The following is a 27,329-nucleotide window of genomic DNA, read 5'->3' as shown; positions in this document are numbered from 1 at the left end:
TCCTATAGGATGTGTTCCAGAGCATCTCCCAGGAATGTTTATTACGACAAGCAAAGAAAAAGAGGTGGGGGAAAAAGAGGCAGTGAAAGAGCACATTGCTGTTAATTACTAGAAATCCTTTAATAACCAACATTACTATAAATTATATGTGCATTATGACAAGTACAATTGAGTGTTTTGTTTTTCTTGCCCACGTTAGTGCAAGGAACAATGTGCTCTTGTTGCAGGAGCTGGAATGGGTGGCACTGGAGGGAGAAATCAGGGCTTCTCCATCACATACCTGTGCCCGCAGAGATGGTCGGTATTCCATGAAAGCTCCATTGTTCTTCATGCCATGCTACACGCACTATGATTATATAGTGTTGGATAAGCAGTAAGACGTTGAAATAATAACCTATCCTTAGTTTAAGCAGTGCTATATTTAAGATTTATATATATTTAAATGTGGGTAATTGCACATTTGTGACATACTGTAATTTGGCTGGCAGTCTGTAAATATGATATTGGAAAGAAAAGCATCAGCTGCGTTTAAGGAGGTAAATGCTGGGGTCATGCAGGGCATATTGATCAATGCGGATGTTAAAAAAGCTTCGGCACTCTATGGAGCAGCCTAGGGATGGGCAGGGATCCTGCCTGGGTCCAAGATCCAGGAAATCCTAATTCCTGCTTCCTTGTCTGAGAATCTTTATTCTCAGCCCTTCCATGACTTTTAACTTGTGTTCATTCCCTAATGCAAAAAGAAGCTATTAAATTTTTCCTAACACAGTGAGACATTGGCTGACTTTTGTAAATAGCTCTAAATGGTGATAATGGTGATGTAGGTGCGAACTGTAGCTGCTCTGCAGGTCAGTGAGAGCACAGGGCCATCATGGACGTCATTTCCACCCAAAGTGAGCCAGTGCCCAAATAACATCACCTGGTTTTACGGCGGAAAGGGCAGGGGAAAAGGAGCTTTGGTCAGTAAGGGCAGAAGTAACCCCGAAGTCAGAGACCTATGGATGTGTTATCTTTTATGTTGGTGTAAACACCACTGGGTCCCACATACAGATTTTAAATGGGGTATTTTGGAATCCCTTATGTAAAGTTGATGTACACGAATTAAGTTGGCTGTAAAAAAAAAGTACTAACTTAACCAAGTGTATTTAAATGATATTCTTGGGTGTTTTCCTGCAGGTTTGGGGAACTGTGGACATCAGCCTTTGGTTATGGCAAGAGCTATGCAAAGATACCATGAGGAAAATGATGAACGTCCAGGTTTGACCGCAGTTTCTTGGTTGAAATACTTTCACTGGTTTATTTTTGGGGTGTTTTTTCCCTACTGATCAGCTGCAGGGAAACAGTTGTTGGGATCCATTTTCACTCATCATTGACAGTCCCCGTGGGTTCCCGGGCTGAGCCCCCAGACGAAGCTCCATCACTTGCTATTCCAGGCTCCCACTGATCCACACCACGCTGCTTCCCACGGGCGAGGGGAATGTCCCCCCGGATCCCCGGTACCGAGCCCGGCAGCCGCTTCCTCCGGAGCGTGTCCCTGCCACACAGGCTGCTGTGCCCGTGGGACCTGCTCGCCTGAACCCCGCAGGAAGAATCGCCTTTTTACGGTATTTCATTCAGTTTCTAATTAACGGGAGGTGGGTGGGTGGGTGGGTGGGTGGGTGGGTGTGTCGCATCCCCACCCGCATCTCCCACAGGGGCACCCTCCTCCCTCCCTCCGCGACACCGCCGCTCCCACCCGGCCCCGTGGGGCGGGACGCGGCGCCGTGCCTCCCCGACGGCCCTCCCCTACCCCTGGGGCCCCCGCTTCCATCGTCCCGCTGCCGGCGGCCTTGCCCCGCCGCTGCCGCCGCCCGTCCATCCTGCCCCCCCCCCCCCCCCCCCCGCCGCCATCCCCCGAGGCCGCGGCCGGGGCACAGGGCGGGCACAAGGACCCTGCGCGGCGCAGCCCGCGGAATGTCTTTCATTCACGGGCACGCCGCGCCGGGAGGCACTGAGAGGGTGGGCGGTGCCGGCTCGGAGTCCGGACCAATAGGCTGTGGCGCTGCCATAGCGTCACGCTGCGGCGGACCAATGCGTGCGCGCCGGGCCTGAACTTTTGCCACGGCGGACAAGTTGATACATCGCGGGGGTGTGTCCCGCCGCGGCGGCTCCGGCGGGGGGGAGCGGCCTTAACCCGTGCGCTGCCGCCGCGCCGCCCTGACCTACTTTCCCCCGGGCCGCGGCGGGACACAGCCCCCCCGCGTCTTCCTCCGGCCATCCCCGTCCCCGCTGGTGGGAGGGAGAGAGGAAGGGGGGGGGGAGAGGGACGGCGCCTGGGTGCGGGGAGGGCGGTTGGTGATGGGGGTGTGTGTGTGTGTGTGTGTGTGTGTGCGCGCAGCGGGGCTCGTGTCCCTTTAAGAGCTCGGAAACCCGATGCGGTGTTTGCGCAACGCCCGGTGCCGCGCGGAGCCGCCAAAGTGTCTAGACTGGCACATGATGGGCGGCAGCCAATCGCGCCGCCGCTCGGGAAGGGGCCCCGCGAGCGCGCGCGCGCGTACCCCCCTCCCTCCCTCCCTCCCTCTTCCCCCCCCCCCCCCCCTTCACCCCCCACCCCCCTCCCCCCCCCCCCCCGTCAGCCACACAAAAGCCAGCGGAGGGCGGGGGGGGCGGGCGCGAGCGGGCGCGCCGGCGGGAGCCGTGCGCAGGGAGCCGGCGGGAGCGGAGCTCGGCCGAGCCTGGGAGCGGACAGACGGGCCCCGCGTGCGCGCGGGTCTCGCCCTTTTGCTGCTTTTGACCATTTTTCACCTTTTTCTTTAACAATTTTTCTGGTTTTTGAACCATTTTGGGCCGAGCGGAACCGGCAGCTCCGAGCGCGGACGCGGCGCCGCTTCCACCCATCTTCTCCCAGCTCCCACCTTGTGCGGTGGAGCAGCCGCGGGGCGCAGCCGAGCGCTGCCCCGGGCTCCCCCCGGCCCCGTCCCCGCGTTGGCAGCCGATGTAGGGCACGGCGCGGCGCGCCCGAGCCCCAGCGCCGCCACGGGAGCGGCCCCGCACCGCCCGCGGGCATCGGCGCAAGCCCCGCGGCACCGTCTATGCCCGCGCCGCGCTCCCTCCCCCGCCGCCTTCCCCCATGGTGCGGCCCCCGCCGCGGGCCGTCGGCGATTCGCTGGGAAGGGCCGCGGGGAAACGGCGGCGCCGGGAGGTGCGGGCAGGCTGCGAGGGCGGCGGGTCTGAGATGAGATAGAGCCGGCAGCGGAGCGAGGAGCCCCGCGGAGGGGGGGGGGGGGGAAGCGGCGGAGAGCGACGCGACCCCCGGCCGCCCGCGTGTCGTATGTTCAGGTCCAAACGCTCAGGGCTGGTGCGGCGACTTTGGAGGAGCCGCGTCATTCCGGACAGGGACGGCGGAGATGGGAGCGCCAGGAGCGGCCACGACCTCGGAGCCACCGGTAGCTGTAAAATCCCGGAGAAAAACCCTTCGTCGGAGATCCGCGCGGTAGCGCGCAGCCTGCTGCGGGAGGCGGAGGAGCGGCGGGGCGAGGCGGCGCCCCGCGGGGACCCCATGGCGGAGCGGCGCGGGGCCCGGCTCCGCTCCCCACCGCGGCGGGACGGCGCCGGCGGGGCGAGCCCGCGGCGGGCGCCGGAGAGCGACGGTCGGACCGTGACCTGCTGCCTCTTCAAGGAGCGGGAGCCGGGCGGCCCCCAGCCCCCGGACACAGGCACCGCCGGCGGCCCCCCCAGCCCCGACGGCGCGGCCGACGGCGGCTCCCCGGAGCGGCGGGGCCGGGAGGCGCGGTCGCGGCTGGTGCTGCTGGAGCAGGAGCTGAAGGCCGTCACCTACTCGCTGCTGAAGCGGCTGAAGGAGCGCTCGCTGGACAGCCTGCTGGAGGCGGTGGAGTCCCGCGGGGGCATGCCCAGCGGCTGCGTGCTGGTGGCCCGCACGGAGCTGCGCCTGGGGGGCCAGGCGGCTCCCCCCCATCTCCTCCTGGGGAAGCTCTTCCGATGGCCCGACCTGCAGCACCCCGCCGAGCTGAAACCCCTCTGCGAGTGCCAGAGCTTCGGCGTTGCCGACGGACCCACCGTCTGCTGCAACCCCTACCACTTCAGCCGCCTTTGTGGGCCAGGTGAGGAGCGGAGCGGAGTCGGGGATCTTCCCCCGTGATTTGGGGAATCTGGCCCCTTCCTCGGCTTATTTGAACCCTGGGGATGCTCCTGGCTCCGGGATGGCATTCTCCCCCTTCCCAGTTCCCAATTCTACTTAAAAAGCCCCTTTTCCTCCCCGTCCCGCGGAGGTTCCTCTGCTGTTGAGGTGCAGGAGGGGCCATAACGGGCCGTTCGCATCCTGCCGGCGCCAGCCTGGCTGCTGCCGCTCGGAACGGGGCCGGAGGGGCCGCGGGGGATGGCCCGGACTAGCGTGGAAGCGCCGGGACCCGGAGCACATGCGTTCCTTGGGCAGTGCTTTACAGCAGCGTCCTGCTGGCGGTCCGTTTCTTGTCAAAAACTGGGATTGATTATTATTTATTATTATTACTTGTTTTGCAATCCGGGCTCCTGCCTCGCTTTGCATCACTTCTCTCAAAGAAACTTCTGTGCTGGGCGTGCTTCTCCCGGAGCTCGCTAGAGGCTGGAAGCAGCTCTTGTTTTGCTCCGGTTGGTGTAGGTGAGAGTATGGAGGAGCCCTGCGTGTGTTTTGCAGACGGGCAGAGTTTTCCCAGCTCCTTTCCTGATGCCGTGGTTGTTTTCCCAGCGGTGCAGGGCTGCTGTGCGCAGGGATTAGTAGGAGCAGAGCTTCATCGAGTGGCTCTTTATCGGTTTGATAGCGGGTGCCGGTGCCAGGGTCTCGTCCGCGCCTGCGGGGCGCTGGGAATGGTGGCGGGAGCCCGACAAAGCCCTTGGTTCCCTTTTCCACAAGTGTTTGTGTGCTTGGAAACCATCCGTGTTAGTGCAGGTGATGCAGCTGAACGGTGTGAAAATGCCTCGGTGCTTGGGATTGGTTCCCTATGGCAGCGGGTCTGGCTGTAGCACGGCACTGACCCACTGTGCATGGCACAGGTTACGTTGTTATATCCAGATGGGGACATAGGCACCATTATTTTTTCTATTGGGAAGCTCTTAGGGCCCCTGTGAGAAGAGCATCTTGATGCTGGGCAGCTTGCTCGGTTAGGGGAGACGAGGAACCTTTTTCTTGGGAGCCATAAATGACCACAGGCCATCCCAGAGTCATCACGTGGACGATGGTGGTTCTTGATGAGCTAAGCCGAGTTGGGCTGAGTGCTTTTGGTGTGTGGGAACTGAGGAGCACACCCTTGTTCCAGTAGGCTGGGGTCAAGGTGATGCCATTAGTGCTCAGTGAAGTCAGTGTGTGCTCAGTGCTGGTGCCATGGTACAGCCCAGGCGGCTGCACAGTCCTCAATTTTAGCAGGTTGTAATTAAAGAAACGCGTCACCACCATAATTCAGAAGGAAAAAAAAACCTCTAACCAGAGCATGAAGTTGGTGGAGGACCTTAGTCAGCCTTTTGTATGGCCTTGACTGTTTACAAGAGCAGCAAGGGCTTGTTAGATGACCAGAACACTTACAAGGGCTTGCTTAACTTTAAGTCCATGACTGCTGATGTGCTGCTGAGTGTGTGCTTGGGAGCTTTGCCGGGTGGAGGTCAAGGGGAGCAGCGTCTTGGGGGGCCTGGCCTCTGCTGCCGAGCCCCTTGAGTGCCAAGGGGTTCCTCGGGATGGACCAAAGTCTCTTGGATTGGCTGAAGTCAGCCTGGTCCCTGGCTTCAGGCTTCATGTACCAAGAGAGGAGCAACTTTTTCCCACCCAACATCTTATTTCAGTCCTTGTAATGTGTTTGGGGAGCTTCTGTGAAGCCTGTGTGTGTTTAAACTGTGGTTGGAGGGTCAGCTCCCAGAGCAGATGATGTAAGCATCATTCTTTGGGAGCCCTGTGCCATTTTTGTGTGCTTCAGGTTGTGGGTGCCCATGCAGGGAGACAGGACAGGGGGTGCAGGAGAGAACTGCAGCACTTCCAGTAGTAAAACCCCCTTTGGAAGGTCAAGGTGGAACCCCCATTCTTCAAAGATTTGGAAAATTCTTGGCCTTGAGTTGCTTCCCAAGTGGGTTTCCTTCCATTGGGTGTTTACAACCTTGGAAGAGCTCCTACCCTGAGAGGGAAAGCGCCAGGGTTTCACTGACAAACTGAGCACAGCGCTAACATGAAGTTTTGTTTTCCAGAGTCTCCACCACCTCCCTACTCTCGGCTGTCTCCTAACGATGAGCAAAAGCCACTGGGTACGTGTTTTCTCTCTTTTGATCTCCCGGCACCTCTTTCATGGCACAGCCCTGGTGTTGCTCCTAAGCCATCCCTACGTGGCACGGCAGGCGGAAGCCAGCAAGTCAGGGTTTTATGGCTGCTCATTATTTGTGAGCAAGCATCAGCTGACGGGTTTAAGGAGTAAATGGATGTGGGTTTATCAGCTCAAATTGCCATGTAGACACATGCAGATCTTCCAAAATAACATGAAGCTCTATTTTTAATGAAGCTGTAATGAAAGGTTTGCAGACATGATGTTTTGTCTGCGTGGGTAATCTGCGGGATGACTGAGCGCGGGGGGAGTGGGAGCTCCTGGGTGCCATTTCCATACAGCCTTGGCTGCACCCCGGAGGAACCAGCTATTACCCATCCTCTGCTTATTAAAATGAGACGTGAACTCTTTGAAACTCGGCGCTGTGTAATTTCCGAGTGGTGTTTCACTTTTCATGGGGAATTATAAGTGTTACTTAAAATGAAAGCTAGGGAAAGCGGCTTGCTTGGGTAGGCAGGAAGGGAAGGCTCCCAGAGAACGTGGCAAATCAGCCTTGCATCCTGGTCTGCATGGTGCGCGTGTTGTGAATTGGCATCACTGCCTCCTGACCATCCCTTCTCAGCACCCGCTTGTTGCCCAAATAAATGGGAAGATGAGGGAGGGAAGGGAGCAATCCCACATCCCTTTTGGGTTCCTTGCCAGGATTGGTGCAGCGATGGCCACATCTGGAGTGTGGGATTTCTCCCTTCATCCCAGAGTCGGTGGCTCTGATTTACAGGGCAGGTAATGACCAAGGTGAGCCGCTTTTGCTCGCCATCAGGTAGGGATGGAGAGGAGACGGGCAGGATTTGCCAGGGAGATAGGAATGGGACAGCACAGTGCCTGCCTGTCCCACCCAGCCCTTAGGGAAGGCAGGAGCTGCCCAGTGCCAAAGGTGAGTCCCTTCCCTGCCTGGTCTGGAGCTGCCTGCAGCCACTCATGCACCCACTGTGCATGCTCCTATTGCAAGGGACCAGCTCTTTCACCACTGCAGCCAGTCTGTGGGACGGGGCAGGGACCACAATGTCCTGCAGAGCAAAGTTTTCTTTGGGTATTCTGTTCAGTGTGGAGGCAAAAAAGAGGGATTGTCCCTCCCTGTGCTCCCCCTTCCAAGTTAATTCCCTTTAGAACCTGCTTGTGCTGCAGGGAGAGGTGATAGCGAGTGACACGTGACTTTCTTAAAACAACAGGGACTGAAATTCGCTTCACTGGCTTGTTGGATTGGAAAAATAATAGTTAATCTGTGAGCAAACAGTTGAGCACTTAATTAGAGGGGTGTAAGCAAGAGAGAATAACAAAGACTCTTAACTTGTTAAAACAAAGTTTCCTTCGCTTCAGCAAAGAGGAAGGAAGGAAGGAAGCAAGAATAAACAGCTTCAAGAATTTTAATGGTGATAATTAAGTATAGTAACTAGGAGTTGTTTAGAGGCTTAATGTAACTTTACCCAGTAAGCACCAAGTTCCTACTTGTTTGATCAACTTAACTGCAGTTACTTTTGTGGTCGAAGCAATGCGAAGTTTGCATTTGCGTGGTAGAGGTACAAAGTTAATCACTGCTTTCTGGCCCGGTGGAGAATTCCTCCTGGGGAGGTGGTGGGAAGCTGCAGAGCCCCGGGTGCTTATGAAGTGCTTGGAAACGCAGGAGGACTGAAAGTGCCTTTATTTTCTTCCCTTTTCCTCCCAGATCTATCAGATTCCACGTTGTCTTACACTGAAACAGAGGCTACAAACTCGCCCAACGTCACGCCCGGAGACTTCTCAGGTTGGCACACGTGGTCTGCACTGGGGAGCTCATGGCTGGGGCTGGATCATGGGGCAAGATGAGGGGTTGTGGTACTGCTGTTGGTTTATATTCTTGGTGTGAAAAGAAGGGAAAGAAATAGCAGTGATTTTAGCTGATCCTTCAGAGACATCTGTGCCCCGTGGGTTGTGATAAGATGCTGTTGATGGGATGAGTGTGCTGGGACATCTGGGAGGTGGCCATTGAGCCATGCGTGTCCCCTGTGGAAGCCACCTAGACGTGTGGTGGCATGGAGCTGGGCTGTACCCCGTCACTAATTGCATATCAGGAACAGTGAGGCCGTGGCAAGTGATGCTGCTTTGTCGTGGTTCTTGCACTACCTGTTGGGTCCTGGCCCTGCTTTCATGAGCAGGGCTCTCAGCTGCAGTGCCATTGAAGCTCCTGAACAAAGCTTTGCTTAATTAGGTCCTGGTTTTTGCTCTGCCCCACCCCTGCAACCTTTCATTCATTTAGTGGTGCTCTATGAGGCCTGGGGTGATTTTTGCCTCCGAGCAGGTGGAGTTGGGGCTTTCATTTACTTGGTTTTGGGCTGTGACTGTGCTGATCCTTTCACTTCTTTCTCCCCTGGGGTCTCAGGCCAGGCTGGGGGCTGGCTGCATGGGGGGCAGGAGGGACCTGTCTGTAGGACCAGGTTTAATTTCTATGTAAGAAATGACCTGGTTGATGGTCTGAGAGCTAAGATGGAGATGCACATCCTCAGTGAAGCCCCGTGTGCCTCCTTCAGTGGTTGGGGTGGGCTGTGTGGTGGGGTAAGAGTTGGACCTGTCAGTGCTGAGTTGCTGGATTGCTGAGCCCAAGGATGGGATTTGCTGCTCTCTGGGGGATAAATTGATGTTGGTGGAGGGGACACTTGGGGTGCTGATCCGTTAGCCATGGCTTCGTTATTGTCATCCCTTCTCATTACCCACCTGCAAGAGTTTATGGCTGGTTTGGTGAGACCTGTGACTTCTTTAGGATGTTTTAAGCTGATCGCAACTCCACAGCACTTGAAAGAGCTTTTAAACGACCTGGCACTGCAGTGTCATGGCATGGTGGTGCTTCCCCCAGGGATTTTTCCTTCTTCTCCTTTAAGGTCCTCCTGCCGCCTTGTGCTGAATCCAGCATGCCGGCCCGCCTTGCTTTTGTTGTGCTGCCAAGTGTCCATAGCAGGGGAACAATTGGTAGCCAGGAGTTGGATCATTCAGGGTTATGCTATAATAAATAAGTGTCTGCAATTCCTAACAAACGTTCCTCGGGCTGAATACACGTCCGTAACGCTCCCCGTGCCCATGGCTTTTATTGTAACTTGATAATTGCCATTAATTATAGCAGTCGAGATGGAAAACCGGGGTTCCTGAGGATGTAATGGGTTCGCTTCTCTCGCGCCGAGCCCTTTATGGGACATCTGGTGGGTTTTCTGGAATAGAAGAGGGATTTTAACTTTTCCTTGAACAATATAATGATAACACGTGACTGCGATTGGGCTGAAATCGGATACTCCTCTCCCCCTGTGTAGTTTCCAATGGTGTAACTTTTAATAAGAGTCTGGGGCTCTGTGATTTATTTTTCCCCAGTGCTCATGATTGCTGAAAGAGGATAAGAGCCTTGCTGCAGTTAACCCATACTTGTCATCACAAGTTGCTAAGAGGAAAAAGCCCACTCAGGCTCCAGTCTATCTGCCACATTTCAGCTTGTTTGTTCTCCATTTCAACTTATTTAATAGGTCTGCTTGAAATGTAGGCCTGCATAAATGATACCCAAAGCACGTGGTCTTCCCAGCCTCTTCTTGTGAGTGCTCAATGTGCATTTAACTCCCGTTCCAAAAATAAGTGCGTTTTGGATCTAGCATCAAGCCACTGCTATTTATTGCTTCGGCTTTGATCATCAAAAAGGCTTTTCCTACTAAAACCACAAAATTCAATTTGGGATAACAAAGAGAACCATTCTTCTACTGTTACTTGTTTACTTGATGAACTTCTAAACAGGAAGTTTAAGCATGAAGTCGAAAGATCACCTCTGTTGTATGGATGAATTAAACAGAAAAGCCCTCTTTTTGAAGTTGACCTTTTCATGGCTGCTAAATAGGAGAAAGTCTTCCATGAGCTAGCATGCTCTCTGTGAGATTTGGAGTAGCCGTCAGTGCTAACTTGAAGCGTGCACTGTGAGTAGCTGTGCAGATGCAACCTTCGGTGTCGTGAACTGGATTGGTGGATGATACCTCCGAGTCCTCTTCATCTGAGGTTCCAAGGATCTGGGTCATGAATGAGGCTGGCTGTCCAAGGATCAGTGTCCAGCCACAGCATTTCTCTCAGATTGGGGATGCTCCTCATTTCCCAGTGATGTGCAATGGCTTGGGAAGATTTGGGTGGGTGGGAGAAGCACTTGGAGGTGTTGGATCCCCGAGTTCCCCTCTTCCAAGCTCAGGCAATGTCACATTGAGGCTCGCAGGAGTCCAAAGAGGGGATCAGTATCTTCCTCATGGTGTATTCCTGCAGCTGTGTACACCTGGGGAGCAGAGGTGGAGAAGAACCTGTGGTGGGAGCTGTACTTTGAGCCCATGCGTTCCTGGCTGGGGTTGTGCCTGTCCCCAGGTGCCAGCAGAGCCTTGGCTGGAGCTGGCGTCCCTGCGGCTCCCCCGGCCGGAGCCGGGGAAATAGCAGGGAAAGGGCAGAATCCAGCAGGGCAGAACCCAAAGCTCAGCCCCGTGACTCAGAATTGGTGGAACATTTGTAGTAACTTTTTTTCCCTTCCCCTCAGACTTGGCTCCTCCGCTGCGTGCCAAGAAGCTGCTGTACCCGTTAGACTTGCCAGGCTTGTAGAGAGAGGCCTGCGCTGCTGCTGCTGCTGCAGGAACTGGTTCAGGATGGTGGGGACGTGCTGGAGCAGATGCTGTGGGCCACAGGCTTTGAGACTGCCTGCCTTCCCCTAAACCCCACAGGGCTACCCCTCGCCTTCCTTGGGAAGGACCCTGGAATAGCCCTATTTTCAGAGTTCCCTTTGCACAGCATGCTACACAGCTCTGTTTAAAAGCCCCATGAAGCAGCAACCAGAGTTCTTGATAGTGGTGGCATGAAATTCTAGAGGTCTTAAGGACCAGGCAGGAAGAGAAGGGTTGAGTGCAGGTAGGAGGGTGGAAGGTGGTGGTGCTGCTTAGAAGCCTCCTCCAGGTGTCTGTGCTGACTTGATCATCACTTGTGGTCGCTGCAGGTCTGGAGCAGCTTGTCCATCCTCTAGAGAGGGCAGAGATAGTGGGGCGTCAGTTTTCTTTGGAGCAATAATCATTAAGGGTGAGTCTCCAGCTGTAGGATTGGATGGGTAGTGATGGGTGCAGCTCATTGCTCACCACCCCAGCCACCATGCAGAGGTCCCACACAGGCTGGGTGTCTCCACAGAAGACACTTAATGAAGACTATGCCTGGAGCAGTCAGTGCTAAGCTCTTACGATAGCTATTTTTCCTGAAAATGAGCCACTCATCACTGGAGCCTGTCTCATGTGTCCCTACATGCCTGCTCGATACTCCAAGCTTAATTGGGAATTAAACCAGTGTTTGCATGGAAAATCTCATTGTTCATATGGAAATGCCTTTGTGAAGGGGTAGTGCCTGTGAGGCTTGAGCCTTGTGTGTGGCAGGGTTTTCCAAAGGGAAGGGGCTCCTTGTGTGTGTGTCTAGTTCTGCGTCCTGCACTTGGTCCTGCACTTACCAGCTGAGCTGGTGCCTGGAGTTAGGGGATACTTGGCACTGGGTGGATTCAGGCAGGAGAAATGAGGGGGACTTGGTGCTAGGTGGTGCACCCAAGCAGAGAGAAGTGCTAGGGGGGGATGAGTGAGAGCTGAAAAGAATGACAGCAGGGGCTGGTAAAGGGGATGTTGTTCCAGCAGCAAGAGGCTTTGCAGGAGGCCAGGGAAGATGCTGCTGTAGATTTTCCTTGGAATACTATGTATTTTTCACTTTGAAATCAATTCAGTTCTCCATGTGATAAACTCTTCAAGAGTTTCAGCCCTGGTGAACCCATTTGTCGCTGGGAATGTGCATCTGAAAGAAGGAGTTGTGAGTTGGTGGTTTGGAGGGGTGAGTAATTGCTCTCCACACTCCGGTGCAGCGGGGAGCAGTACCTGAGAGTAGAAGTGCACGTGTGAGCCTGCTCTAGGCAGCTCTGCTCAAGTGTAGGACATGGGGGCTCCATGTAGAGATGAGCTTTGCTCAGGGACTTACTCTGTGCTGTCCCCACCAAAGTTGTTGGAGGGTAATTGTGAATAAACAGAAGAAGCAAAGAGACTGAATGGGCTGGAGCTTATTTAAATGATCCAGGACTTTTTCCAAGGCTTGGGAAGGTGACATTGCTTACAGGGCAGTGGTGAGACTGGGGGATGTTGGATTTGGGAAGCAGGGTCCCTGTACCCCTGAAGGGAGGAGGAAGGCAGGACCCTGCCCATCCATCCCAGCTGATGACTCAGCCCTGCTGAAGCAATGCCACGGCTCCGGAGCGAGAGCCTGAGGGTTTCTTCTGCTTCCAGCAATATTTAGGATGAACTTCAGGAAGCATATTTTCAAAGCCACTGAATGGAGAAAGTGAACGTCTCCCTTCCTCTCCCCCCAGGAATAACAGCCTGCAAGGATTTATGCTAACAAGGAAATTTATGAAGATCCTGTGTGTTAGGAGTAGGAAAAAAAAAAGAGGAAGCCTATTAAATATGTAAGGCGGATATGTGTGGAAACTGGGCAAACATTTGCCCTTTCCAGATTGGGGGAGAGATTGTGAAATTACCTGTTAATAGGGGAAAAAAAGAAGTTATTCTTCTCATTAATGGGGCAGCCATTCCTTCTGGGGCTGAAGTGTTGGGTTTGCGCATTGCTGATGCTCTCCTTTGCCTTTGGAGTGTCTCAGTGCTGGGCTCGGGGTGGCAGCCCTGGGGGTTTGACCCAGCAGCAGCATCATGGTGCCTTTTTGTCCTTTCTTCTCCCTGTCCTGTTGCAGAGTGTATCTGTGCATCCCGTTTAATCACAGGCAGATGTTTATTTGGGCCAGTAATGGTTTTGGTTTCCTTTTTCTCTCATATTTAACTTTAGGTTTGCTGGCGTGCCCTGCCCTGCACAGTCTATAACAATCAGGGTTTGGCTAAAAACTGCTCTTGTCGGAGGAAGGAGCCTGTTGCCAAAAGCTGCTACTTTGATGCAAAAAAGTACATCCTGGAGGTGCTTTGTCAGATGTTTTTATATTAAACAGTTTTCCTCCATAACTTCAGTTTGCCAATGGGAAATAAAGTGCATCTATTTTCCAGTGTGCTTCAGAGAGGAATTCTTTGCTCGGTGTGAAGGTTTTTCCCCACATGGCCATGGTCAGCAGTGAATGTTGGAATCCCTGTTGGAGAGCTGACCACGCAGCAGCATCCTTCCCTATGGTTGGGAGAGCTTCAGAACAATGACCCACTGTTGCTTTGGGTTTGTTCACATGCAGCTTCTGGCCCCTGGCTGACATCAAAGGCAACTTCGTGAACTATGGGGTGAATCATGGAATTAATCCCTGAAAGGGAAGGTGGGGAAGCTCTTGAGGTGGTGTCAGGGCTGGTCCCTTTCAGAGAGATGCAGGTGTGCTGTTTTATTGTACAACCAATGTCTTTCTGGGTTGATAAAGCCACTGGAGCCTGTGGGTTTACAGGAGGATCGTGGGTTTCTCTGCATTGTGTTTGTGTTTCTCTGCATTGTGACTCTGGGTGGCTTTGTTGGCAGCTCCTGGACTTCAAACATCCCTTTCTTTGGAAGAGGGAAAGGGAAGTAATCATTGATTCTGCAGCTGCATGTGCAGAATCATTGTTGTGTCCAAAACCTGTTGATGGCAGGGCTTTATCCACAAGTGGTGTACCCCAGCAGACTACTCCACTTGGGTTGTTAATGTGCAGCTGAAGATGCTGTCCATAGCAGCATCTCTCAATGCCGAGCATTGAGACTGAGCGAGTACATCCTTACTTACTAACCAGAGGAGAAGCACCTTGGATGAAGGCTGGGGAAGGTACTCCCTGCATGTGGTTGTTTCTCCATTAAAACCGTACAGAGTAACTCATGTTGGGCCAGCAAACCCAACAGCCATAGTGTTGAGTTGTGCAGGAGCTGCTCAGGTAGAGCTTGTGGGTGACCATACTTGGGTGATGGTACACCTTGATGTTGCCACCTGTACCCAACATCCCATCTGGCAAAGGAGGAGAGATGCCAGTGATCCCATCCAGAAGGAGGGTGGAATTCTGGCGGTGGCTGTGCAGCTGGAGAAGGGTGCAGCTGTCTGGAGTAGCACAGACTGCATGTTGCACAAGGGGTGGAAGAAGGTTGTCTTAGCAGCATCTGGTTCAGTGCCTAATGCAGGGATTAAAGCTGCAGATGATACCTCTGCCTTTGCGTGTGCACATGCAGCATCCTGGCTCTGAGGGAGAATTCGTGGTGATGGAGCCAGCAGGATGATGCCCTGAAATGGATGTACCGGTATGGGGGGAGCACCATTTCCTTGTAGGCAATACACTGGATTTGTCAGTATGCTTCTGCAGAGAAGAATTGCCTTTTCTTTCCCTCCCTTACCTGGAACCGGGATGGCTTTTCACAGCTAGCTGGGAAGTGTTCAGCCTAGAAGTTCTTGGAGTAAGTACAACACCCCGATAAAATATGTTTTTGTCTGTGGTTCATTGAGCAGTTATGATGTTTGGCTTTGAATCACAGAATAATCACATCTCCAAGCACCTAAGCATCACACTTTAAAAAAGAAACATCAGGAAGTAAGCAAGTTACTTAAAAGTAAATTAGTTTAATCTTTGTAGCCAAAACATTACATTCTTGCACCCTATTAGGAGTTGGATACAGCTTTCTAGGTAGTAAACATTCTTTTGATGTAAGTGGGGGTTGTCTTTTAAACAGTGTGTATCTGATGCTATGTCTTTGTTTCCGCTTTTTCTCTGTGCCTGTGTTTTACTTCTCAAAGGGATTTGCTGAATACTGGGCAGAGTGTATTTACCTTTGAAAATGGTGACTGTTTTGAAGGAGGAATTTTGGCTTCTTATAGGGACCTGTAGAGAGAGGCTTATATTCCCAGTTACAGTAATAGAACGTTTTCTTCTTATGGCACTTTGATGGGTGAGAGGTGTTTATAGGCTTGATTCATACCCGAGTTACTAAGGTTTTCCACGGAAATAACTTATTAAATCTGTGGCACTCACTGAAACGATTGAAGTCTCTAGATTAGCTCTTCATCAAAGGCACCTCCTTTCCCAGACTCCAATACCTAACTCAGCATCTTACCTCAGGAGGATGCTCAGCCCCAGAAGGGGTGTGCGGTGCGGGAGCTCGAGACGTGTTTTAGTAAGAAATCAAGAGGAAAAAAACCTCAAGACAAACTGGGAAGGGGGGAAAAAAAAATCCTTCAGGAAAAACATCCCCTGTCGTTGGGAGCCGCTGATGGTTAAACCTGGTTTTCTGGAACACTGCTTATTTGTGTGGATTTGACTTTGCTGCTCCACAGCCGAAAAGTACATCCCTTTCCTGCTGCTGGCCGGGCTGCTGCAGGCTTTGAAGTGCCTCGAGCCCCTGGAACCGCAGGTTCAATTTACTGGCAAAGGAGACTCGGCTCTTTGTCCTTCCCAAGTGCTTGGGATCGGAGGGGATTAGGCACGCGGCTGCCGTGATTTCCAGCCCTGCCGAGCAGTGCTGTGTGTCCTGGGGTCTGGGAAGGAGGGGAGGAGCAGAGCAGGCTGCCTCCCTGTCCTGTGCGGGGATCAGGGTGCCGGGGGGTGACTGAGGATGAGGAGGGACATTAGCTCATCAAGTCTCACCTTGCTTGTGGGACACTGGATTTGGATGGTGCTTGTACCAGCAGCAGGCTCCACTTGTTTCCCTCCTGTTTTAGGCCTTTCCCTTGGTTGATTGCTCCAGAAAGTGGATGTTAAAAAGCATTGCTGCAAGGAGCTGAGTGCTCAGAAAGGGGAGATAGAGGAGATATTGTGCAATGCTCTGCAAGCACTGGGGAATGGGCTTCGGATGCTGGGAACTGTTGCCTTCCTGTTTGCTGTGTCGTTGGTGTGTTTTTTTTCCTTAAGGACAAAGCCATCTCGCATGGAAGTGCCTGTCTTGGCTGACCTCTTCCAAGGTTGCTGAACGCTGACTTGTAATGGCCTTTGCAGCTCCTGGGGTTGGAGCGGGGATTAAACAGTCTTGAGCATTGCACTGCGCTGGGACGTGTTGCTGCCCTGCTGCACCCTACCTGGAGGTGTTTATCCTATGGGGAGAAGCTGAGCATCACTTGGGTTCCTTAGCCCAGGTTTTGGCTATGGGAAGATACCAGCAGCATCTTTTTATTATGGTTGGGTTTTTTACTGTGTAAGAATTAATTCTGACCAGACACAAACTTCCTCACGCAATACAACCTGTTCCTGCCCCTCCATAGGAATACAGAGCTTGGCTGGGAGCATACAGGCTGTGACGCTTCTGTCTGCTTGGCATTTTGCATCTCAGGGTATAAAAGCCCCTTCACTTGGCTGTTTTAGAGGCTGGCAGATGAGTTGGAGACTTCATCCTGCTGCAGGGGCATCTTTTGATGCAAGAAGGGACCACACCAGGGATACCTGAGCAGGATTTCTCTCAGCAGCACTGCGGAAGGGTACGAGACACCACTGTGTCATTTTCATCTACATATTCCATTAGCGGGAGCGGAACACGCCAGCAGAAAGGCTATTTTTCAGCTCTTTCCATGTATTAAGTTCTCATTTGCTAAGATTTTTCCATTTGAGGAGCCAGAGAATGTTAAAGACTTCTAAAAAAGTGCCAGCTGCTTTATGCTTTCACACGTAGTGATGCAAACCGCTGTTGTCTGTTTAACAGAGGAGCAAAAGCCTTGTAGGTACACCCGCAGAAGTAGAGCACTTGGGTTGGTTGGTGGGTATTGATAACACTTGTCTTTAGGTTTACTCCACCTGTCTCCAGAGGGTCCTGGAGAGACGGATGTGCTGGGTTTCTGCTTTTCTTCCCTTTATTCCTTTTTTTTCCCCTCTTCTGGCTGTTACAAAGCGTGGCCTATTCCGGAGGCGAGCGCCTGGCGCTGCGCTGGGACAACGCTCCGTTTGTGAGATCCCGCGCCAGGAAAACACAAGTTTGTCCACTGGGAAGAATGAGGCGGTTGATTCGTCTCCCCCTGCGGAAGGGCTGTGGGATCTGGGAGCATCCCTGCCCCTGTCCTACACTGGCAGCAGGGAAGGCAAACACAGGCAGTGGTGGCTGGGAACTCCCCTGGCTCTGCTTTCTCTCATGGCTGAGTAAAGGATGGTGTGGCTGGTGCCCAGCGGTGCCCTCGGGAGCACCAGGGCTCTGTAGCAAACACAGTCCGTGTGCCCTGAGCTCTTCTTGTGGCTGCTTGTTCAACCCTAAAGTGGCTGTGGAAATGAGCTATGTGTTTTGGGGGGGTTTCCCATTGTTTTCCTGAAGATCCAGAGAAGCCATGGCATAATCTGGCTTTTTGCTAAAAGGGAGCTGTGGCGTTACACTGAGTGGCCCCTTTGCTTGTGCTCCGTGCTGCAGGTTTCTTTAGGGTTCAACACATTCAAAAAGGGAAACGAGTGTGTAGGGGAAGGTCTTTACACTAATTAAGCAGTAGGCAAAGCATGTGGGAAGTGCTGTATGGAAGTGTTAGAGACACTTTGCAGTGCCACCCAGACATAAATGATGCTGAGGGAGGTGCCACTGCATGGGCTTGTTCCTGTAGCATCTTCCTCCTGCGCTTGACTTGGCTTATGGTGCTCTCAGCTCATGTCCAGAGGCCCATCACGGTGCTAAGTGCATGCATGTTGTCTTCTGTGATCTCTGTGTTGGGGTTTTTGATGGAGTAAAACTGTTGGGGCCCTGGATCTTGGGCAGCCTGGTCTAGTGGAAGGTGTCCCCCCCGATGGCAGGGGGTTGGAAGTGGATGAGCTTTAAGGTCCTTTCCAACCCAAATCATTCTATGATTCTGGTATTTGCAGGGTATATTACTTTGGCTACCCTTGCCTGTCCAAAAAGGGGATCTCATCCATGTAAGTTGAGATCAGCGAGCAAAGCTGTGCCAAGTCTCACAGCTAATGGTTGCTGGTACTTACAAAAAGCTCAGGCTCCGAGATTAGATCTGATTGGTTTTGTCTAGTGCAACAACTTGGTGCATCCAGCTGTGGAGACAGGGAGCAGATGGGAAAACAGGGAGTTTAATGTCTCAGACCCAAACTGTCCCTGTAAAACGTGTGTCTGCAGCTGCCATTGAGGTCTCAAGCTGTTTGCCACGGCTGATAATGGTAAAACTGAATCCATGAGGTTTTGATTTTGGCCCATTCAATACAAGAGAACTCTTTCTAATAAGATTTTTATGAAGCCCTGAAAACAAGATGACGTGGTTTTGAGGGGGCCGTAGACGCCTGTGCCAGGGTGCAAGGAGCAGCCCTTCGTGGGCAGGCCAAGGGGCTTGTTTTTCCCCCGAGTGTCTCAGGAATTGCTTTCAGAGATGTGCAGAAACACCCCCAACCAAACAAAAACCCAACAAAACTTTATGAATCAACCAGGAAGCCAGTAAAAATTAGTAGTAACAAGCTCATTTCAATAGGAACGGGTTTGCTGCTCTGCTGGCTGCCAACCATTTATGAGACTGGCTGGGTGCCGGCGAGCAGGGTCCAGCGCGCTGCATCCTTCCACTTTCCTGCTGCTGGAAATAATTTGTGACTTAAAAAACCCAAATAACTCTATTGTGAAGCTTGGTTTATGGTTGGGGCCTGAGCTGGGTGAGGGTGACAGCTCTGGAGCCTGCAAACCCTCAGTGGGGACTTTCTCTTCCATCTCAGGTGGGGTTCCGTTGGCTTCCCTCAGCGTAGGTGAGGACACTGGATGAGTGTTGCATCCCTGGCATGCTCAAGTCTGCCCACTGGATCCAGAACAAGGGGAAGAGCTGGGTCAGGCTGGCCGTGCCAGTGCAGGGAGCATTGGATGCTGTTAGGTGCCACATGTTCAGTAGCTCAACAGCACTTGGCCAAAGCTTTGACATTGGTGTCCAGGACATGTCTGCTTGTGTTGTGTTTTGTGCCCTTTTTGTTCACTTTTCCTGCAGGGAGTTTAGGCAAATACTACATGAAAGTGAATACGTTGGTCAGTCCAAATTGTAGTTGTAACCACATTGTTGGCCTGCATCAGTCTATAACCATCAATGGTGATTGATTACCATGCTATGACTGAGCCCATCAGATCCCTATGGTGGCATGGCCAATGTGAAGCATTCACACAGCCTCTGAGAGGACCAGGCCACAGGGCTGCGCCAATTCTGGGTCCCTATCACAGGCTGGGACCAGTCTGGCTTTTGTTGGTCCCTCTCCTTGTAGTTCAGCCAAATCCATCAGTGTTCCTACAATGGGATGGGGTGATCCTGGGATTAAGGGGTCAGGAAGAGGAGACTCTCAGGCTATTTCATGTCCCTCAGTAAGCTGGTTGTTATGCTGCGTGCTTTACTTCCCGAGCCCATGGCTCTGATGGGGACATGTCGGCCCCAACACCTGAAGTTGTTTCCCAGTGACGCTCTGCTAAAGCCACTCGTGTGTGACTGGAAACTGCCACCGCAGAGAGCAAGGAAATTCCTTTGCGAGTATGAAGTAAGGTAAAGATCCTATGTGCATGGTGAGTTGCTCTTCCCCCCATTGTTGAGCTATTTTAATGAAAGGGAAATGTCAGCAAAAGTATGTTTAGAAAAAAATGTCACTCGCACATCCCTGGATTTAGAATGGGAACGCTCTGGGCCGCTGCAACAAGAAAATCAGGGTTGGTTTTGATTTCCAGGTCATTATAGCCACATATTTGGAAATATCCATGGTCTTTTCCATGTTGAATCATCAATATGGACCTTTAGAGGCAGATTGAATTCAGCTGTGCTTGAAAGGGTCGGTCATTTGAGACTTTTCACATTAAAGATCTTTGCAAATTAGTTTTGCTCTTGCCATGCTGAATTTGTTTGTGTAAAAAAACCTCAGTGGATTTGGTATGTGTCTGGCTTTGAAGGGCTTCGCTTCAAAGGCTGCTCGCACTTGGTATTTTATATGCTGAGCTGCGCTGCGTCGTGGGGAAGCATCAGCTAATGACTGCCTTAAAACCTGCAGGAAGGAAAAGCTGAGCGTAGCTGTCCGTGGCCATCAAGGAAACTGGGTGCCCAGGGCTCATTCCTCATAGGAGACCACTGCTGGAGCGCCATCAGGGACTGGTGTACAACCCACCCCCCATCCTGTAATGCTCACATGAGGATGCACTTAAGCCTTCCCGTACACTGGCTGCATGGATGCATGCAGATATGTATGTAGATGTAGGTGCAGTGAGGGTCTAGCTGGGTTTTGAATGATTCTGAATGAGGCTTGCAGGCAAAACCAGACTTAGGGGTACTTGGTCCCAGAAAACTCAGCTTGAGCTCTTGCAGTCAGAGGCCAACCTCAAGAGATGCAGTCAGGCCATAGCCATTGTATAAAAATGATAAACAGTAAAAATAATATTGCCAAGTTTCCTGCTTCTTGGCTCAAAACCTGTTTTTTCCCAAAGGAATTGAATCTCCAAAGCAAAAATGCAAGAACCTGTTTTAACACTGTGGCCTTTTGCATGTTTCTGTCAGATCTGTCACTAAACAGGTTTTGGTCATGGTAGGGCAGGAAGCACTTTCCCATCCAGCCTGATGTATCTGTGTGCATCCCAGTGTGCTGCAAATGTAATTGTTCATTTTTAAAATGCAAAAGCAGCAGAAGAAAGGGAAGTAAAAAGGATGCTAATGGCTAATGGGAGGGCTGTCACTTCCCCAAGACTTGGCTGCTCCAGAGAGTTGCTTTGAGAGCCTAGTGTAGGTTTATGTGAGCAGGGAGTGCATTGTCCATGTTAAATGCATGGTGATGCTCTTGGCTGCCTTACTTCGCAGACAGGAAGGGGCTGCCCTGGTTGGATGTGTGTGATGCGATCAATCAGGGTTTAAACGAGGACAAACTCACCAACACCAGAACATTTCTGAGAGCCAGAAGATAATCTCGGATCAGCCACGGCTCAGATCCCCCCCGCTCCATCGCTGCCTTGCAGAAGATGTTTGTTTCTCTCCTCTCACCCCCCTTTTTCTCCCTCTCATTGAGATTTCGACACAATATTATTTTAATCCCATGCTCTGGCCCCTCCTTTTCCCTCTCCCCTTCCCTGCAGGCTCTCTTCCCCCCATGCAGGCTGCAAGAGGCACACAATGAGAAGCAGCTGGCTCACAAAGCGAATTTCCCCTCGGAGGCAGGAGCAAGCTGCGTGCAGGGGCCGGGCAAGGGCGAAGCTGGCACCGCTCAGCCCCTGCTTCTCACTGCTCCTGGCTCTCCCTCAGCCTCCAAAAGGCTTTTTCTCCTGGCTCTGTCCTCTTTGAAACACCGGGTGCTTTTACACTTGGGGTTTGGGGCCGGCTCCTGAGCTGTCCCATGCTGGAGCGTCGCCTGAGTGCCCGTGTGGGCTGTGGAGAGGAAAGACTGGGATGCAGGATGCTTTGCACGGCTTTCCAGCCATCGCAGCACAAGCTTGCTTTCATTAGAGGTTTGTTAAGACATGGTGCTTATTTGTTTCTCCAGTTCTTCTGTGGATCAGGCTGCCTTGGTGTAGACCCATGGGGATTTGAGTGTTGATGGCGTGTTGAGCAAGAGAAGCATCCAGTGGGATTTCAGGCTGTGTTTTCCACCCTGTTCAAACATCCGGGAAGGTTCTGGGCATTCAGGGGGATGCTTCCAAGACTGGCAAGCAAGCTGCGGGTTTAACTGCAAGTGAAACTAGTTTAAAGCATTAACAACTAACACTTGTCTGCTTCATTAAGTACCAACATCCCTGCTCATGTCCAGCCTTCAGTGGCCCAGAATGATGCAGGCACAGCAGGCTGGAAAACTGGGTGCTGTGGCTAAGATGTGCACCAGGATTAATGTCTCTGCTTGGGCTCCTCACCTAGGCAGGGACCTGTGTTGGCTTCTATCAGGTCTTGTGGATGGAAAAGGGAACCACAGGTGTGGTTTTTCCTCTAGAATTGATGGAAAAAAGAAACCCCATCTGCAGTAGGTGAGGGTGGATGCAGTTACCAGCTGTGGCTCATTGCCTTGACAGAGGGAAAGGGCATTTCTTCAGCACCTGGGTGAGTGCCTTCATGTGAAGGAAACAGCTTGGGCTTATCTTGGATGCCTGCGTGCCCCTTGGAGTGCTCTGGCCATTCCCAAGGTTTTGTCCAGCCTGGGGGGGGAGGGCCCTGCAGTGAGGGGGAAAAACTGAAGCCTGGGATTTTGGAAGCCCAGCAACTCGAGTGCTCCCAGCGCGGTGCCTCTCTGTTTTGAGGAAGGTTGTGGGTGTTTATTTGAGGGAAGAGCAGCTCAGCCAAACATCCTGCTTTTAAACTTGACTTTGCAGCAGTCGGAAAGATGCCTGCAGCTATATTTGTGTGCAGCCTCTGACTGCTCTGCTGAGTGCTCGTCTCTGGGCATGGATGGGATTCGGGATTTGCAGTGAGGGCTTAGGAACGGGCTCCTGTGTTTTTGGGTTTCTCATGCATTAGAAGCTGTGTTTGCTTCGTGGTGGCTGTTGCAGCGCGCGTCCATCAGGATGTCCAATGTCAGGCATGGAGCTGGGTGTCTCGCAGGGCTCTGAAAATCCCCCCCATTCCCCAGGGAGAATATTTGAGCCCTGAGTTTTGAGACAAAAGGCAGTGGGAACTGCCAAGTTTTGGGGGGGGGAAGAGGAGGAGGAGGGGATCTTGGTTTGGGGTCAAAACCACTGTGGTTTTTTCCCCCTTGTTTCAATCCCAAACACAGCCCTTGCCAGAAACTTGGTTCGGCTTCACCTGCAGAGTTAGGGATGTATTCATGTTTTGGGAATTGCAAGGAAACCTGAAGCCAGGTGAGTTTGGCTTTAACTGGGATGAGCGCGTGGGGCTGGGCACTGCTCACCCCATCCTCTACCACGTTTCCGTGCTGTGAAGAGGAGTGGAACAAGGATGTGCCAAAGGGAAGGTACAAGCAGGACTTATTTTTGTAGATGTCTGTCTTAGCAACAGGGCTAAAAAAGAGTCGATGCTCTGCCTTTTACATTGCACATCAGAGGAGACTCTTTCTGTTGGTGCAGAGCTCTTTTGTGGCTGGGATGGGTCGATTCAGCAGTAGCCTGGGTTTGGCCATCACAGGGTCCTTCAAACTGCAAGAAAAGGTAGTGGCAGCTCTTTCTTTTAAGTATTGATTTTTGAGAGAGGTTGTATGAATTGAGCTTAACTTCACCGTCTCCTGCACACCACAGGATTGTGCTTCTTCAGCCCCTGCTTCCTCCAGGGATTAAATAGTCCATTTAATCTTATATCAACCTCTTTGATTTTTGCAAAGCTGCAGCATGCAGATGGTGGCTGTAAGAGCCATCGGGAGATCTCATTTACCTGCTTCAGAGCATGGGGGTGTACTTTGTGTTTAGCAACACTGGAAAATGCTCAAGACATCCTTTAGTTATGTAGGTGTAGCTGAATGCCACACTTCAGGCTTGTGTCTGCAGGTGGAAGGATCCATGGCTGTATTTATATTCATAGTCTGTTTCCAGCTTGATTTCATTGCCAGAGTCATCTGGGAGGGTGACATAAGATTTGAAACCCATAAGGTTTGAATTCTCTTAGTGAGATGTTGCTTTCGTGTGTAATAAAGGGCTGATAATTTCGGGAGCTGTTTTGATGCTGTCTGGGTAGCAGTCCCCGCACTTACATTAATACAGATACCCATCTCTGAGCTGTTCTAGAAACCTAACTGCAGTCAACAGGGAGAAGGAGCCACATGTAGGGCACAACTCACCTTCCTCTCAAAAGAAGTCTAAAAGAGGTCAGATGAGTTGTGCCCCAGCAGGTTGCATCATTCCCTGCTGGGGAGCGCTGCCATGAAGATCTGGCCTTGCTCACATGGCCCCAGGATGCTGTGATTTATCCTTGTGTCAGCTGAGGCAGCGGAGAGGATTTGGTTGGTTGCAAGGCATGTGAAAGCCAAAAGAGAGCTATTTTTAAGAGGGGAAATGTGCCACAGTGGCCACTGAAGCAGTGAAGTTCTCTGTGACTTCAACCAGCGCTGGACTATCTCCGTTGGGTAATAGCGGTCGGGAGCATGATGTCATGGGCAGAAAATAGCGGCTGTTGTTCTCAGAGTAAAAGTTGAGTTTCTTGTAATCTTCCCCTGGGCTGCCGCCCCTTCCAGCCCTGCGAGCACATCTCCAGCCCCTTCCTGATTGTTTTTCCAGCTCCATTACACAACGCACGTTTGTTTGGTTTTGCAGATTGGTCCTGAGCAGTGTCAATAGCTGGAGATGCACAGAAAGGGGAATGGACTTTATTTGGGTTCTCTGTGTGAATAGTGCCAAAATAAACAGAGTTTTATACTGGGACACGCTAACTAAACAGCGCAGCGAGCTCGTGGGGAGAGGTTCAGTGGAGTGCAGCAGGGATGGAGCCGTCCGGGTACCCGGAGCGTTGAGCGGGGCTTGGGATTCATGAAGACAAATGTCCCCTTGGGGCTGGGGTGTTTGTTTAATTTAATGATGCATTTACAGGGAAGTAAGAGCATAACTGCACGCGGGGTGCCTTAGACCAGTTACCTTCTGCCTTTGGAAAGCACGTTGTGTTTGTCAAGCTCTATCTTAAATTCACATTTCCATTTCTTTACTGTGTTGTCCTGTGATAAAAACCTTTCCAGTGTTTCTACTCTGAATTGTCTCCTGGCAAGGTTATCCCCATTTATTCTGTGTCTTTCTGTAGTTCTTTGTTCCTTTAAGCTTTGTAACATTGGCTGGGAGAGGGTAGGTCAGAGCTTTGAGCATTGTGCTTCATGTTAGACCTCAACAACTCAAGGAATTTAGGTGGGCATCTCAAGGAATGAGACATCCTAGGTCTGTGTGGTCTGCCCGTGGCTCCATAGTCACATAGGCTTTAATAGTTCAATAGTTTTAAAGCTTTCCCAGGATCTCATGTCACAGTAGTGGCAATGCACTGGTTTCTTTGCCGTAACTGTAAATTGTGAGCATTAAAATGACCTTGGTGGGATGCTGGGAAGCAGGGGATGGCCAAAATACCTGTGCCAGACCCTTCCATTGGTTACAATTGCATCACTGGAAGAAAGAATCACACTCAAGCTTGTTGGAGCTGTTTCATGGTGCGGATGGCAGAGCTGTGCTCCATGCTCAGATGAGTAAGGCTGACTTCATCACTGACAACAGAGAGCAGCCCGAGCGTCTCTGAAAGAGACAATTTGAAGGCCCAGGCCAATTTGTGCTCTGAGTTACAGCTGTCTAAATACAACCACGGTGAAGTCAGTTGAGTTACTTTGAGTTTCTGGTCAATATTTGGAGCAGAACCTGGCTGTCCCCATGTGCAGCATGGAAGAATTTATCTGTAGGAAAAAGAGGAAAATACGATGGTGGGTGGAGAGTAAATGGGGGTTGGAGAATAAGAGTCAGGCTGCTCTGCTCATCGTGAGCCTTTACTGACCTGCAAGAACTTTCCCCTTAGAAACCAGGTTGCCTCAAACAGCCGTGGTCACTCGCTGAGGGCACTGGGTTAGGACAATAGATAGAAGTGAAAAGCGCTTCTAGAAATGTGGGGAATGTGAAAATATTTGATTTAGGATAAGAAATTTCATTTAACCACTGAATGGAAGAGTGCGCTTTCATCTTTCCAACAGCAGTGTTTGAACTCCTATCCAACTGCCTTTCTGGACTTTCTATGCACTTCATCATATCCAAGAGAAAGCTTTGCTTCGCAGAGTGAATAAACTTCCAGTTCCCTGTTTCCATTTGTTGTTGTGGCCTCAAACACACCTAAATTACAGTGAACAAACTGTTCTTGAGGGGAAAAGCTGCTCAACATCTTATTTCCTGCAGTCGATAAGACGACCTGCATGTATTTGAAGAATTTAAGCTGGGAAAGGCCGTGTCAGGCAAAACTCATAAAGCTGCATGGCTTTCCATATGGAAACCACCCTGAATACAGATGTGTCAGGCAGCACAACATCTATTTGTTGTAAAGCAAGCAGCTGCTCACCTCTGAGAAGCCTGTCCCTCCAGAGAGCACCCATGAGAACAGCTGTGGTGGGTGGTTGACACTGGTTTGCTTGCAGTTACCTGCGCTGGTGAGGGATGCAGGTGGTGTCTGTAACGACTTAGGTTTTGTTTCGAAGCTGCCACATGGCATTTGGGCATGAAAAGATTTCATTTGTAAAACGGCTGTGTATTAGTGGATGGGTTTGGCCTTAGAGATTTGCCCCTAATCTGACATAAATCTGGTGCTGCATTTCAAAGACAAGATCTCAGGGCTTCTATCCATAATGCCATCCACTAAGCAGTAACTGTGAATAGGTTCTTGTAGACACAGTGGCACGGAGTTACCCTTCTTGCAGTGCTCATGTCACGTAACCACCACGCTGCATTTTGGGGTGAGGAACGGGATCAGCTGAGTAATTATCTCCATAAGATTGTGACCTTAGGGCCCCTTGGGTCCAGCATTAGCACTAGAACTGTCTCTGTGTTCTCTAAACCGGCTGAGCGTGCGCCGCTGCGCTGGCTCTGATGGGGAGATTTCTGCTTCCTAAGCACGTTCTCAAAGTTTCATAAAGTAGCTTAAATATTTACACAATAAGCATTTAAGGAAACAGTTCTGTCTCTAAAGGAGCTGCTGATCCTTTGGGTCCATGAGACCATGGACACAGGAGGCTTTTTCACTGCCTGACCTCCAGGAATTCCTTTTTTTTCACCTAAATGTTTTTAAGCAGACAAACAAATGGAAACTCGTACACAGGAACCTATAAATAATGTTAATGACCTGGCTTGTATCCTTAAAAGCCAGGAAATTTAGGAGCATGACGGCGAACTGGCCCTTTGCTCACTGAAGGGTGGAGGGCGTAGCTGGGAGGAGATGGTGGCAAGGGCAGCCCGGGTCCCGGGGGTGACACGTGTGTGTTGCAGGGGGGTTGGACTAGATGATCTTTTTAGGTCCCTTCCAACCCTTGGGATTCTGTGATTCTGTGATTCTGTGTCCCCGCACAGGGAGGCTCAATGGCCACAAAGCCCTGGCAGGAGGCACCTTCCGGAGGTTTGTGCAGCAATTCATGTGCAAGATCTCACCTCTGTGCAGGGTTTGGTCCAGGCCTTGGGGGTTCCTGATGTGAGGTTTGGGGGTGCCGGTGGTGGTGACACTGGTCTGTCGGTGGCTGGTTT

General features: G+C 51.6%; 1 protein-coding gene and 1 long non-coding RNA gene across 5 annotated transcripts in view; both read left to right on the top strand.

The window, feature by feature from the left end:
* The window catches only part of LOC136019031 (uncharacterized), a 172,094-nt gene extending 170,468 nt beyond the window's left edge, over positions 1–1,626 (top strand). For 2 of the 4 annotated variants that reach the window (XR_010614716.1, XR_010614712.1), the window contains 2 exons: positions 228–297; positions 1,174–1,626. This is a non-coding gene — a long non-coding RNA (uncharacterized LOC136019031). Of the gene's footprint in view, positions 1–227 lie in introns of all 4 variants that reach the window. The other 2 variants (XR_010614713.1, XR_010614714.1) reach the window with 2 other exon arrangements.
* A 1,004-nt stretch (positions 1,627–2,630) lies between these two features.
* SMAD6 (SMAD family member 6) overlaps positions 2,631–27,329 on the top strand; it is a 40,264-nt gene continuing 15,565 nt past the window's right edge. The window contains exons 1-3 of the mRNA XM_065688207.1: positions 2,631–4,097; positions 6,202–6,258; positions 7,996–8,073. Of these exons, the coding sequence (XP_065544279.1) occupies positions 3,308–4,097; positions 6,202–6,258; positions 7,996–8,073 (925 nt within the window). The 5' untranslated portion in view covers positions 2,631–3,307. The remainder of the gene's footprint in view (positions 4,098–6,201; positions 6,259–7,995; positions 8,074–27,329) is intronic.

This window comes from Lathamus discolor, chromosome 8, assembly GCF_037157495.1.
Source record: "Lathamus discolor isolate bLatDis1 chromosome 8, bLatDis1.hap1, whole genome shotgun sequence".
Classification (NCBI taxonomy): Eukaryota; Metazoa; Chordata; class Aves; order Psittaciformes; family Psittacidae; genus Lathamus; species Lathamus discolor.
This window is presented reverse-complemented; position numbering and strand designations above follow the sequence as displayed.